The 15,769-nt window shown below is 46.6% G+C and overlaps 1 protein-coding gene across 1 annotated transcript in view; it reads left to right on the top strand.

Moving 5' to 3' along the window:
• LOC119965894 (genetic suppressor element 1-like) overlaps window positions 1–15,769 on the top strand; it is a 212,530-nt gene that overhangs the window by 115,632 nt on the left and 81,129 nt on the right. The window contains 2 exon segments of the mRNA XM_038796865.1: window positions 1,405–1,601; window positions 15,061–15,224. Coding sequence (XP_038652793.1) covers window positions 1,405–1,601; window positions 15,061–15,224 — 361 coding nt within the window.

Below are 15,769 nucleotides of genomic sequence, written 5' to 3' on the forward strand. Positions count from 1 at the left end.
GTGAAGGCCAACAAATTGGTTCCTGGCTCATTAACGCATTATGTTATTTTCTACTTGACCTGAAGTGCTCTCCTATCAACAACCCCAGGCGGGTTTTACGGCATCGCGCCCCTTCCCGACGGGGGACCGATTCTGGTCCCCCGTCGGGGCTAGCAGCCCGACGTCGGAGGCTCCGACAAATCGGGCTTAACGAAAATCGTTAAGCCCGCTTGTCGGACTTAGCGCCGGCTGACGCGTCATATGACGTCAGCCGCGCATGCGCAGGCGGGAAGACTCCACCCGCGCATGCGCGGGTGACGTCATCGCGTTTTTGCGCGAAACCCGCGCATGCGCGGTCCGGGTTGCCCCTCAGCCGCCCCGCGTATTGATACTGCGGGGCGGCGGAAGGACAAATAGTGCGCGGGCATCGGGCCCGCTGCCCGCGATCGGTGGGCACCGATCGCGGGCCCATGGCACCCTTGGCACGGCCGTGGTACTGCCGTGCCAATCGGTGCCATGGTTATTTTTTTCCAGGTGGTCACGACGTTTTTACGAACGGCAGGACCAGGTGTGTTTGCCGTTCGTAAAAAGGTCGTAAAGGGCTGGGACTTCGGCCCTTCTAACAGCTGTGAATCGCTGCCGGCCGTAAAAAAACGGCGGCAGCGATTCGTGTCGGGATTTCGGCGGGGGAGGGGGAGAATAGCGGGAGGGCGCCAAAAAAGTCGGGAAGGCCCTCCCCCTATTCTCCCAGCCGTCGTGGGGGGGGGGAGAATTTCGCCCACTGTTCTTCATTCCCTCTTCTCATGGCCAGCTATGAAGTGGAAACTACAATCTTAGCAAAGAAAGAAGCAAAGCACATGCTTATCTTCTCTCAAGAAGTTGCAAGCTAGGATTCTGCCTTGGTTTCACCTGCGCAGAAGACTTATCCAATCTGCAGCCTCCCATTGAAAAAATGGAGGGAGGACCAGATCTGGAATACCTTAACCCGGATCCTCGGACCCAGACACCAGAGCTGGAACACTGTCCCTGATTCCACAACTCAAGCTCCTGAACGGGAACACTGTATCCCTGATCCAGTGTCTTTTCAATGCCATTTCCTTGTTGGGAATGCAGGATCAGTGAATTCACCCAAATGTGCACCTCAATCTTGGCCACAGAAGGACAGTTAACTAATGGCATCAGCAACTACTTGGACCTCTTCCTTAGAAATGATAATAAGAGAGTTAGGTTGGAAACTGTAATATATAAGATAAATATGTTTTCTTTCATCATCAAGAAAAATATATATATTTTCTTAGAGTCCTGTATTGAACATTGTACTCTGTGTTAAATGAAGGGAAGGGTGTTTACTTACTTAGTACAAAGTCGATTAATAGGAACCACATAATGCAATTTTATTTCATTTTGCTCTTTATATGTTTTCAGGATCTTCCCATGGCAGCGAACGCTCTCCTATATCGTCACCAGCTGCCAATCACAGTTCCCCCGCTGGTACACCCAAACGGCTTCCCGGAACAATAATAGTTCCGCCTGGAAGTCAGACAGTGGCAAATACTCCACCTGTAGTAACCATTGCTCCAACACAAACAGTCAATGGCCTTTGGAGAGCTGACAGCAGACAGGTAGGAAAAGGAAATCTTGACAAACTACTTGCCTCAGAATTTTCTGAGTGATCACAAATTAATTTTGCTTTATGGTATGATGTCTCGGAGTTCATCTCAATATTGCTACTTGAGCCAGGAAATAACAGTGGGTGATGTGTTGTATGCACATGTAACATGTTTACCTTGAATTCCCTCTTTAGTATTTTAACATAACCTTTAACCCATTTTAAGAAAATGTGTTAACATCTGTGTTTGGCATGCAAGCGTTTGTGCAATAACATTACTTGTAATTGCTAGGTTTTGATTCCTGGCATGTTCTCGAAAGTAAGGTTGTCTACATTTAGGTGAAAATTAAAGTCTATAGAGGTGATTTTTTTGCTTTTTAATTTTAATGAGCAAAACGTTATGGGGCAGAATTTGTCCACCCTACCCATGGCAGGTTTAGTGAGGGGCAGCAGTGTCGAATCCAGGGGCAGGCAAAAAGTTTAAAAACCCACCAGCGTAAAAAAGATTCTGCCAATAATGGTCCATTATCACGCTGCCTAATTCATTATCATCTCACGAATGCTCATTAGAACTGGTGCTCGCCGGAATGATGTCATAACTTCCAGTCAAACATCAACTCACAGGGAAATTACATTGGACTGAAACCTGTTTGGAAATAATTGGCCTGCGCACATCAGACCTCAGTTCACCTGTGACTTTGAAATGTGTGCAACGTACAGAGGCTACTTGCCGTAGCACTGCACCAGTCTTCCTTGCGATGAACACCACACTGCTGGGGCCTTTGGGTTGGTCTCCTCCCGCTCTTTGCTTACGTTGTCCACGAGGACAACCCTGTGCGATGGCACTTAGGCAGATCTCCACTTTAAGAAATTAGCATTTCAACCAGCGGAGGAGTGTCGGGGGAGGGTGGTGATGGGGAAGGGAGGCTGTGCAAGGACTGTATGGGGGAAGAGCGAACATAAGGGGGGGCAGTAGGGAAGGAAGGCTGTACAAGGGCTGTGAAGGGGAATGGCAAGCACAAAGGCGGGGCAATGGGAAAGGAAGACTCTGAGATTGGAAGCGAGCACGATGGAAGCAGAGGGGCAAGGAGGTGGTGCAGGATGGTGAACAATGGAAGGCAGAGGGTAGACCGAGATGAGGGAACATGAAGGCCGACAAGGGTATGTGAAATGCTGGCAAACAAGGAGTCAAAGGGATAAGACATGTTTGAATAGAAGGAGGTTTGAATGTTAGTGTGACCCAAGAGGGATGGGTCACACAGATTCAGAAAAGGGGGTGGTTTGGGAGGGAACCATGTCGGTTTCAATCATCAGGGCAATGGGGAACTCTGTAAATCAAAGTCCTTGGTCTGAGGTCTGCAGTGAAGAGTCAAAGATTACAGACAAGTCCTGTGGCGATGTGGAAAGGAGTCTTTACTGGTCTTTATTCAACATACGTTGAGAGATCCGTCCTCTGTTGCCCTTGCGAAGGCTTCTTGCCCCCGACAAAGGTGTGTAGCACAATTTTTATCTCAATCAGTTAAAGCATAAACGTTGGATTCTCTGGTCTCCCAGCCTCGTGTTCTCAGCGATGCGCCGTTCGCTGGCGTTGAGATTCTATGTTTTCGCTGCTGTCGGTGTGATTTCCCATTGAAGCCACCCCATACGGCTGGGAAACCCGCAGGCAGAGGTGGGCTTCCGGTGGGACCAGACAATCCCGCTACCAGCGAACAGCTGGAGAATTCCGGACAATGTCTCACAAATACAATTAAAAGTTACTTCAATCAGTTAAAGCATAAACACAGCGATTAATGAAAGATGGCCTGTGCTTGGCCTTGTTGCGAAGAAAGCCACTGAAAGCCAATGCCTTCATTGGAACTGCTGAAGGGATAATTAGAAATTAATGGCTTCACATCACAGCCGCTGAATCTCAAGAGTGACATATAGGAATTTAGAATTTGGGAATGCAGGGAAGAGTGAAGGAGGCACAGCTGACACATATATTGCATCCATCAATGAAGGCCAGTCACATGCTCACCAGAATAGACATTCATAATGGGCCAAGGAGCATCAATCATTGACCATGAGCAACTGATTGGTAATTACTATGCCACATCAGAATTGGAGCACCGAGCTAGGTTGGATCACTCATCACATTCACACCTTATCATCCTGTCCGGGCTCCAGATGTTGTAAATATGGGGTGTCATCTTGGTCACATCGATGACTGTACTAGCATCCCAGGAGCAAGGTTGCATCAGCCACCATGCTAGTAAGACAGAAAAAAACTGCAGATCTTTACTTGTCAAGTGTTTCACATTCTGGGCTCCACTCTGTGGCTCCTTTAATAATTAATGTGTTCAACATTTAATTTCAGAGATAAAGCAAAGGGAGAAATAGATCCAGGGCTCAATGCTGTCTTTGTAAGGGTCCTAATGCAATTCAGGGGGTGAAGGAAGTGGAGCAACGCCAAGCATAGCTCCAGCAGGAGGCCCCACCTGACGGACATGGTCAAGGGAAGCCAGAGCATGAACAAGAGGGTCAGGAGGAAAAACCCAGACAACAGAGGCAACTCACCGGCCCTAGTGTTACTGTAGAAGGGTCTCCCATATAAAGATGAGTCAGAGATTTACACCGGGCACACCTGTACTTGTCCCGAGGTCGGATAGATCCCATGTGCCACATTCTTCATGAAGCCATGTCGCCATGTGGCGTTGGAGACTTCCTCTGCCAGTGGCTTTGAAGGTGACCCAAGTGTTCTTTATTTTGTCTCTCGGTCTTTCCATGAATCAATAGGGGCCCTGTGTGCCATCTTGAAGTTCGCAATGCATAAAGGAGGTGACCAACGCCCTTTACAGGAAGGCCCATCATTATGTCAGGCTTGCGCTGGACGAAGCTAGCCAGGCTCAAATATTCACTGGATTTGCTGCCATCTCAGGCTGCCCAACATCACAAGGTGCAACAGACTGCACCCATGTGGCTATGTGGACTCCATGGCAGCAGCCCCTAATGTTTATTAACTGTAGGAGCCACCATTCCATCAACGTTCAACTGATGTGTGATCATCTGAAGCACACCCTGCACCATGTGTGCATCATACCCTGGGAGTTGCCGTGACTCCTACATCCTGAGTCACTGCCAGGTGCCTGAGATTTTCAAAGGGCCTGAACGTCTGCAGGGATGGCAGCTTGGGGATAAGGAGTACCCACTGAAACACTGCCTGATGACACTGGTGTGTTGCCTTCAGAGTCATTCCAAGGACAGGTACAACACTGCTCACAGCTCCACACGCTCTCATTATAGAGCAGACCATGGACTTTCAAAGCTGTGCTTCAGAGGCTTGGACTGCTCAGGTGGCTCACTGCAGTACACTCCCAATAGGGTTTCACCGTTATGCATTATTGCAGTGTGCTGCCCAATCTGGCAATGCAAAGAGATGATCCCTTGTCAAAGAGTGAAATGGAGGAGGATGAAATTACATCACAGAATTAAGATCCATAGGCCCAGGAAGCTCAGGAGCCTGCTGACTGTCAGTATGAACAGACAGCACCATGGAGGAAGCACAGCATGGGAGATGTGCCCGTTATACGTTAATTGCTGACAGGTTGCAGGAAGAGTCAAGTTAAGTGAGGGTATTTGGCCACATTGCTCCTAGCCCTCAATGTCCTCCCCTTTCATATCAAGGGGTGTCCAACCACTTGCAGCAAGAACGGGTCCAGCATTCACACTTTCAACCTGGCATCATGCATCGCCAGGCCAAGGTCTCTGCTTCAGTCTGTGTTGCCCTGTGAATGCGCTCACTCTGGCAACTGAGAGTTCACTGAGGAACAAGAGAAATGCAAGAGAAGACTTGAATCTTCCGCTGCCATCTAACAATGCAACCTCTGTGCGAGTGAGATGAGATGCTTAGGAATCTCCTCTTCCCGTGCGTGTCTTGTCTTCTGTCACTATCACTGAGGACATACAAATGGCAGTAGAAACTCAAGGCTGATGAACTTCCCTCACTCAATGGCATTCCTTGTGGAAGAAGGGTTATCAGTGCATCCATCACACACTTCAAATGAAGATTTAAACACATCTCCCTGACATCACACAAGGGTGTGGAGACTGGTTCGAGTGAGGTTGACATCGCATGAATGTTAATCTCACAGTGGGACACCATTACTCGGGGGAGGATGGCTAAACCTTGGCATAAGAGGATGGCAATGTTTAAAATCACAATGCCGTCAGTTGACCAAAACATTTACATATCCATCAAATGTATTCACAAATGTTCAATTCTTTAAGTGCAATAGAATGGGCTATAAAAGTAAGAAAGGTTTTTGAAGTTGCTCAGGGCCCTGGTGAGACCACATCGGGAGTACTATGTACAGTTTTCGTCTCCTTTGAAAAAAATCTATACTTGGAATTGGAATTGGTATTGGAAGCAGCTCAAGAGAAGGTTCATTCAACATATTCCTGGGGCGAGGGGCTTAACCTATGAAGGCAGGTTGGGCCTATACACATTGGAGCTGAGAAGAATGAGAAGTGACCTTATTGAAGTATGGGCGAGATTCTCCGCAAATGCAGAGAATCACAGGCCGTGACCCACGGCAGCCTTCACGCCCACTTCCAGGGTCAATTCTCCCCCTCCCCCCGGGCAGGGCTAGGAGCGTGGCCCCATGCATCATTGCGGCGCGGCCTTGACGACGGACGTCAAGGTTGACGCGGCTGACGCGGTCAATGACGTCAGCCGCGTATGCGCAGGTTGGACAACGCCAACCCGCGCATGCACAGTTGTCGTCTTTTCCTTCAGCCGCCCCGCAAGGCGTGGCGGCTTTATCTTGCAGGGCGGCGGAGGGAAAAGAGTTCGTCCGTTACGGGCGCACGGCCCGCGATCGGTGGGCACCGATCGTGGGCCTATGCCCCCCTTGGCACGGCCGTGGTACTGCCGTGCCAATCGGGCCTCTAGATGCCCCAAACGGGCATCTGGCGCCCGTTTCACGACAGCAGCGAGCAGGTGTGTTTGCTGCCGTGTTGAAACGGGCGTGAAGGCCCTGCCGCTCGGCCCATTGGCCTCGGAGAATCGTCGCTCGGCGTAAAAAATGGCGAGTGCCGATTTGTGGCGTGGGTCGGGCGTGGAGGGGGGAGAATAGCGGGAGGGCATGAAAAATGTCGGGAGGCCCTCCTACTATTCTCCCACCCGGCGTGGGGGGCGGAGAATCACGCCCAAAAAATCCTGAGGGAACTTCACAGGGTGGACACCAGAGGACGTTTCCACTTATCGCAGAAGCTTGGACAAACGAACACAGTTTAAGAATAAGAGGTCTACCATTGAAGGTGGAGATGAGGAGAGTCTTTTTCTCTCGGTGGGCTGTTAGTCTGTGAAATTCTCTTCCCCAGAGAGCAGTGGAGGCTGTGGGTCATTGAATTCATCCAAGGCAGAGTTGGACGGATTTTTAACAGACAAGGGTTGTGGGGAGCAGACAGTAAAGGGTCTGGTTTAGCTCACTCAGCTAAATCGCTGGCTTTTAAAGCAGACCAAGCAGACCAGCAGCACGGTTCGATTCCCGTACCAGCCTCCCCGGACAGGCGCCGGAATGTGGCGACTAAGGGCTTTTCTCAGTAATTTCATTGAAGCCTACTCGTGACAAGCGATTTTCATTTCATTTTTCATTAAAGAGGTATTGAGACCACAGCCAGATCTTATTGAATGGCGGCGCAGGCTGAAGGGGCTGAGTGGCCTATTCCCACTCCCCGGTCCTATTCTCCTGTTTATTCCTATGGAGCGAAAGAGGAGGGGAAAACGCATATGCACAAATGAAAGGATGCAAATAGGCCTAATATTGCCTAAACGGAAATAGGGAAATTAATCAATTGACAGAAGCAATATTAAGATGGGATAAGCATGACAAAAGAAATTTGAAATATTTAAAAGGTGCCGAGAATGTGTAAATAGCCCAGGCGGTGAGGGGGAAGCAGGTCAGAAGTGGCAACAGGAAAAGCTGGCAAAGTGACTTAAGTCGATGTCTGAATTTATTAAAGTCAGTTTGAAGGCCCGAATACTACATTGCTGCTAATGGAAAGAAAATGTCCTATTTCTCAAGTTTTCACTGAGATTCATTGGAAGAGAATCGCCCTGGGAATTAAATTGTCGTGGCAACTGAAAACCAAGGTGTTTGGCAAAGCAGATAGTTCATTGTTTATTTATAGTTTGTTCCAAAATAGCGCTAATTGTCCCTTTGATATATTTTTTCTAATATTGAGTATTGCTGTCTACTGCTTTCAAGAGATGTACGGTCTGGAAACCGAACCTTTTTCGTTTCCAAGATGTGTCGAAAATTCCACTAACCATTGAACGATTACTGAGCAACAGGAACCACGAGTGAATTTCAAAGACTTCACTTGAAATTCATAGCTGGAAATACAATCAGTAAGAAGGTCAACTTTGGCCACATCATGGTTGTCTGTCGATTATAACTTATGGTCTCAACTAATCTGGGGAATTCAAATTTCTCCCAGTGGAATACCTGTCAGATGCAAGTGGCGGTGCTGATGACTCTAACTGTTGGGAGGAAGGTATTCAATCGTGTGCATGTTAGCAACAGGGAAATCTCCAATTTTAATGCCTCATCACCAGGAGGCCAGTCCTCCTGGTCACCTCCGGAGCTTACAGATGCTGCCACCTCGTCCCACTGGCTACCCCGTGGCTGACCCCCGGGGGAACAGGACATCTCTCCTGGCCTCCACTGCATTCACGAGCCTCCCCAGGTCTGCATCCCGAATATTAGCTGTGATTGGCTGAGCAAGTACTGCTTAAGTGCTGCTTGACCTTGGTAGCAGGGTGCTGGTGAGCGCTGTGCCGACGAATTGGCTGGCGAGCCTTCATTTGCAGTAAGAAGCCATAGGGGCCTCGTTTAGTGGACAAATTAACGTTGAATAGCATTGGTAACCTCACTGGGCCGAGCGCCGGGAAGCCCTCGGCAGTTCCCACTCCCTACCACATCTTTCCAGAGAATCGCACCCCGAGTCACTGCTTCATCTTTCCAAGTCTTTTTCATGCTGATGTTACCCTATGCGATGGGTCTTGTCCTCTACTTAGGTTTTCAATTGAAAGAGCTGCCTGACAGTGGGGCATTAATTAATTATGAGAAATCACAATTTGGTGACTGTACAAAAAAGGCAACTAATTAGGGGAACCTCTCTCCTCCAGTGAAGTGCCGACTGATTCAATAACAAAACCACTGCTAATTACTCCAGGTAGCTGATGTTGCAAATTAGATCAACCTCAAAAACCTTTTGAAAGGCCCCTGATAAGATAACAAGCAGAAGACTGACGGCAAAGGTAAAGGCATGTACAGCCAGGGGACAAATAGCCGAATGGATAAACAATTGGCTGAAACATTATCAAGCAAGGGAGTAAGAGTAGTAATTTAGAATGGACGAAGGTATGAGGTGGTGCTGCACAATGATCCGTGCTGGGACCACTGTAATTCATCATTTTCATTAATGATCAGAAATTTGGAACAAGTAAGTCAATATCAAAACTTGCAGATTATACCATTGTAAAGAGGGAGGTTGCAGTTAATAGTGAGGAAGAATATAGCATAATAGAAAAAATAATTAGAAAAATTGTATTCTTGAGTGTGTATTAACTTTAACACAGATAAATGTGAAATAAGAACAGAAAATGCTCGATAAACTCATCAGGTCTGGCTGCATCTGTGGTGAGAGAAACAGAGTTTAACATTTCTAGTCACGTTAACTCTGATTCAAGAGAGAGAGATGCGGCCAGATCTGCTGAGTCTATCCAGCATTTTCTGTTTTTATTTTAGAGTTCCAGCATTCGCAGTATTTTGCTTTTATTTTAATGTGAAGTGAAATAGAGCCATCTCCTATATCTTAGCAAATGAGTCAGTAAAGAGGGCAAAGGGAACTGGGGATAGAGATGAACATATCATTAAAAGTATTATAGCAGGTCAGCAAACCAGTTAAAAATTTGAACAAAGCACTGGGATTTATTCCTAGAATTTAAAAGGAATGAAATTATTTGAACTTGTGTAGGTTCCTGGTCAGACTGCACTTATAGGGCAGCATTTTCTGGTCGTTCATGCTTGCGGGATCTTATGTTCCTGTTGATGGTGCGCTGTAGCGGCAAGGGGTGTGTTCAACGGGAAACCCCATTGTCAATGGCGGGACAAGAAGATCTCATCGCCGGCCACTGCAGAACACACTGGGGAGAGGGAGGAAAACCCCCTCCACAGTCCCACGCAAAACTGTGGAGCGTGATTTTCCAGCCTTTCCCACTGGCAGGATCTTTCCGATCCCGCCAAAGACAACCCCATGTGATGGCCCCAGTGGCAGGGTGAAGAAGAAAGTACAAAAAAATGTTTGATGGTACAAGAATTGGTTGTGCACTCATATCCTGCGTTAACCAACTGGCGGGTGTATTCACGAACATCTTCAACCTACTGCGTTCCGAGGTTCCCACCTCCTTCAAAACGACCACCATCATATTGGTGCCAAAGAAGAGCCAGGCATCGTGCCTCAACGATTACCATCCGGTGGCCTTGACATCTATCATTATGACGTGCTTTGCGAGATCAGTCATGAGATACATTAACTCCATACCCCCGGAATGCCTTGATCCACTGCAATTCACATACCGCTGGAACCTATCCACAGCAGACGCTATCTCCCTGGCCCTACATCATTCCCTGAAGCATCTCGACAGCAAGGACTCCTACTCCTATTCATTGACTACAGCTAATGATAATAACAATCACATATTTTCGCACGTAGGCTTCAGTGAAGTTACTATGAAATGCCCCGAGAGGGGCTGGTTTAGCTCACTGGGCTAAATCGCTGGCTTTTAAAGCAGACCAAGCAGGCCAGCAGCACGGTTCGATTCCCGTACCAGCCTCCCCGGACAGGCGCCGAAATGTGGCAACTAGGGGCTTTTCACAGTAACTTAATTGAAGCCTACTCGTGACAATAAGCGATTTTCATTTCATTTTTCATCGTTGCCACATTCCAGCGCCTGTTCGGGGAGGCTGGTATGGGAATTGAACCCGTGCTGCTGGCCTTGTTCTGCATTATAAGCCAGCTGTTAAGCCCACAGCACTAAACCAGCCCCTTTGACACCATAATCCCAGCCAAGCTTAACATCAAAACTCTAAAACCTAGGATGTGGCTCCTCCCTCTGCAACTGGATCTTAGACTTCCTGATGCATAGACCACAATCAGTAAGAAAAAAACAACATCTCCTCCATGATAGTTCTCAATATCAGGGCCCCGCAAGGCTGCCTACTTGGCCCTCTACTATACGCCCTACACACACAACTATAGTGGGTCGGATCTCAAACAACGATGAGTCAGAGTACAGGAGGGAGATAGAGAACCTAGTGGAGTGGTGTAACGACAACCATCTCTCCCTCAACATCAGCAAAACTAAAGAGCTGGTCATTGACTTCAGGAAGCCAAGTATCGTACACACCCCAGTCTGCCGAGTGGCGATAGTTGACAGCTTCAAATTCCTAGGTGTGCACATCATCAACAATATGTCCTGGTCCACACACATCGGTGCTGCGACCAAGAAAGCACAACAGCCTCCCCAGGAAACTAAGGAAATTTGGCATGTCCACATTGACTCTTACCGATTTTTATAGATGCACCATAGAAAACATCCTGGATTTTGCACCCCGCCACGCCACTTTTTAGCCTCGACCCGTCGACGGGATTCTCCATTACGCCAGCCGGTGAATGGGGTTTCCCATTCTAGGGCAGCCCTACGCCATCGGGAAACCCCCGGGCGTCGGCAAAATGGAGAATCACGCCGGAGGAGAATCCCACCCCCTATCTGGCTGCATCACAGCCTGGTATGGAAACTGCTTGGAACAAGACCGTAAGGACCTACACAGAGTCGTAAACACAGCCCAGTCCATCATGCGGATGCGCCTCTCATCCGTTGACTATGTCTACACCACCCGCTGCCTTGGAAAAGTGGGCAGCATAACCAAAGATGCCTCCCACCCGGGTTATTCGCTCTTCCAACCTCTTCCATTGGGCAAGAGATACTAAAGTCTGAGAACACGCACTAACAGGTTCAAAAACAGCTTCTTCTCCGCTGTTACGAGACTCCTCAATGACCCTCTTATGGACTGACCTGATCTCTCCACACATCTTCTCTATTGAGTAGTACACTCCGTACGTTTCACCCGATGTCTGTGTCTATGTATTTAGATTGTGTGTCTATCATATATGCTATGCTTTTTCATGTATGGAACGATCTGTCTGGACTGTATGCAGAACAATACTTTTCACTGTATCTCGGTACACGTGACAATAAATCCAAATCCAAATGTAACGGCAGAGGTGGAGAGAATGGTCTTGCTGGTGTTCCTGAACTCAAAAATTGGCAAAAAGTCCTGAAAGGGTGCTGGTACAGGTGTGCTGGGCATGCACTGGAACCCAGAGTGCAGCGTGGACAGACTGTGATGCCAGATGGCCTACAGCGCAGATTCTGGTTTCCTCTCATAGAAATACAGTGTTTAAATATCCATGTCCTTGACATTGACTAACAGTGTCAAAGGAAACTGTGTACTGGGAATTAAGCCAACACCTCTGTTTTTTTTTTGTTTGTTTTTTTATAAATTTAGAGTACCCAATTCATTTTTTTCAATTAAGGGGCAATTTAGTGTGGCCAATCCACCTACCCTGCACATTTTTGGAATGTGGGGGCGAAACCCACACAAACACGGGGAGAATATGCAAACTCCACACGGACAGTGACCCAGAGTTGGGATCGAACCTGGGACCTCAGTGCCATGAGGCTGCAGGGCTAATTCACTGCGCCACCGTACTGCCCCGCCAACACCTCTGTTAAGGTAATTGGACAATGGCCAATAGGGAAAAATGCACTCATTATAACTATTGGCAGGCTAGCAAAATTAAAATAAAAACAACGATAAGTGAAGGTATATTCCTCAGATACTGGCTATCGATGGAATGTAATGTATTTTTAACCAACACCAGATGAAATTCAGGGTTAATTAGGGTCAATGATCTTACTTCCTGCTGTTCAAAGTTTCCTTTCTTCAGCCACTTGAGAATTGGTAGCCGAGCGATACAAAAGGGCTGAAAATCAACGTTAGCGGGACGCAAAGGAGAGCCACACATGAATGCCAAGATTTTCAAAAAATTCAAAAGGATAATGCCACCTCTGTTCCTAATTTTATAAAGATGTGGAATAGTTGTTCTTCAACTAGATTTCAAACAAGCGCCATGGAGACATCGATGCTGACCAAGCACATAATCATCTTTATAGTCACTAACAGCCAAAAGTAAAGGCAGACACAAACCATAAATAGGACTCACTGCACTCAAATGAGAACAAATCAATTGGATGGAGGTTAATTCTAGTTATCCCTGCTGGCAATGTGGCTTTAAAAGATGCTTGTGCCATTTGTGTTTGTGAGACTGCTAGTCTCCTGGACCACTGGACAATGTTGACGATTTTCTAAAGGATTTGAAGCTTGTTGCTTCAAATATAAGAGCTGAAATTTTTCAGCCCATCACACTGGTGGGATCTTTCCGTTCCGCCGATGTGAATGGAGATTTCAATGGCTCGTCAGCCGCTGCCGCTGAGGGGGCGGGTGTAGAGTAGTGTGAAGGGATTCATTTTGGTCGGAACAATGTGGAGTGACAATATAAAATAAAGAATTCTGAAGAGGGTGCAGGAGCAGACAACCTGGGTGTATAAATCATTGAAGATGTAGGACAGGTTGGGAGCATTGTTAAAGAAAGCATATGGCATCCTAGGCTTTATTCATTGGAGCTTAGAGTACAAAAGCAAGGAAGTTATGTTGAACTTGTATAAAGCACTGGGTTGAATGAAGAAAAGATTCACAAGAGCGGTTCCAGGGACGAGGAACATGAGACACTGCAGATAGAGTGGAGAAGTTGGGAGTCTTATCCTTGAAGAGGGGAAAGTTGAAAGGAGATTGGTTAGAGCTATTCAGAATCATGAAGGGTCTGGACAGAGTAGATGAAGAAAACCTGTTAGTGGAAGGAACAAGACCAGGAGGGCACAGATTGCACAGATTCGTGGTAATGGACAAAACACATGAGGGAAAAATCTTTCCAGGCAGCGAGTGGTTAGGATCTGGAATGCACTGCCTGAGGATGTGATGGAGGTAAGTTCAGTCGAGGCATTTAAGAAGACACGGATTGTTACATGAAAAGGAAGACTGTGCAGGGCTATAGGGAGAAGTCAAATTTATGGCGCCTGGTAAATTGCTCCATCTGAGAGCCAGCAGAAACACGATAGGCCAAATGGTCGTCTCCTGTGCTGTACCGATTCTGACAAGCCTGTGAGAATCCTGTGGACAACTGTCAACGAGGTGAACAGCGAGAGTGGTTCCTTTGCTTCTGAGAGACATAGCACTTACCTCATCCTTGGCTTCTTTCTCCCAATGGACAACTCAGCTTTAAAATTGCACTGGGGGGGTCTTATCAATGTGATACAACCTCGATTTGCATAAATATATGAGGCGCAGGCATAAAAACCAGTGGTGTTAAAATAACCACTTTGTGGGAATTGCGTGCTAAGTATACTGTTTCCAATTTAAATCCCATTCTGCCTGGTTTCTTTGGACAGAATGAGTCAGAATTCCCCCTTCTGCCTCTTTGTGTCATCACTTCATCTTTCCGATTCTTTTTTAATGTGAGTTGGGTCAATGCATGGCATCCACTGGGATCAATGTCATTGATTCTGACACCTGCTAAGATTGAGTACAGACTTTAATTTATGGTATTGAGTCCCTGTTTGTTTTTGTTACTGAGTGGGCAATACGGGTTTTGCACAAGTGCTCGGACAAGACCAAAGTCCAATTTCACAACTTGCTTTTCATAAAAACCAGGTACAGAAGTGAAATGACTGGACTGCAGAAATCATGAATCTTATGTCCCCACGGTGGAACAGACAAAGGTGGTGATAGAATGTAATTTATTAATCCCCTTCTATTCAGTCAAATTCCCTGAGCACAAGTAGTGCCTGTGTAAAATGCATTTACGGCATTTTTATGTGAAACTGTCTTCATGGTTTTAAATGTGGCACTAAACTGGATTTATGGTGTTACACACTGTGACACAGTGCATGGCATTAATCTACTTTGGTCACATTGTGCGCACAACTAAACTGAATTTGTGACACTCTTTTCGGGACTAATGCAGTTTTCCTCCACTGCAAATTACACAAAAATAGCTCCCCGGAGTGAAAAAGCTACACAGATCTAAACAGACAGAAGCCAGCTGCAGCCGGGCTGCTAATGGAGATAAAGATTAATTAAGAAAGCAGCGGTATGCAAATATGCAAATTGGTATTTCTCCATTACCTCTCTGATCAAATTGTAATTGTTTAATTGCATGTGAAATGACACATTCTTCCTCCTTGATGTTCAGAGCAGATGCTGGAGTTAAGGTTTTTGATAACTGACAATATTTTCCCTCCTTAGTCCTCAGACAGCACCCTGAGATCCCGAAGTCGCGACCACCCACTTTCCACAGAATCTTTACTCAAAAAGGACAAAACGGCAGTGCACACACACCTTGCTTCCTCACACCCAGCTTTCTACCTGTCCAGTCACTCCATCCAAGAGTCACCATATTCAACAATCAAGTAAGTCTTCTATCTCCTGAATGGGCTTGAAAACAGCTGCTTTTTCTTTAATATCCGCCAGATTATGAAGTTGAAATTTCTCCATGTACAATTTGTAATGAAGTTGTCGATTTGTCTAACTTGGCACACTCAGAAGCCTAACATGATACAATACCAGTTAGTTAGTGCACAGAGGGATTTTAGCCATGAGATGTCACTATCATTCTGAAAATGTCTACTTATTATTAATCATAATATATTTCATCAATTATATTACCCCCAATACGATTGTTTTTCATATTGTATGATGTTGTCTGTTCTTCTGTTACTACAATAAAAATTTACTCCATTCCAAATAGAGCAACAATCACTGATTTATTTGAGGAGGACAATCCCCCCCCCCCCCCCCCCCCCCCAAGCCCACTGCTACGTGCTTGTATTATTCCAACTGCATTGCTTATCTTTGGGTACTCCACCTACCTTCAGGTATTGTCACTGGGCTAGTAATCCAGAACCCCAGGGTTCACAGCAGATGATGATATTTGAATTCAATAAAAATTAAAAGT

Source organism: Scyliorhinus canicula, chromosome 5, assembly GCF_902713615.1.
Source record: "Scyliorhinus canicula chromosome 5, sScyCan1.1, whole genome shotgun sequence".
NCBI lineage: Eukaryota > Metazoa > Chordata > Chondrichthyes > Carcharhiniformes > Scyliorhinidae > Scyliorhinus > Scyliorhinus canicula.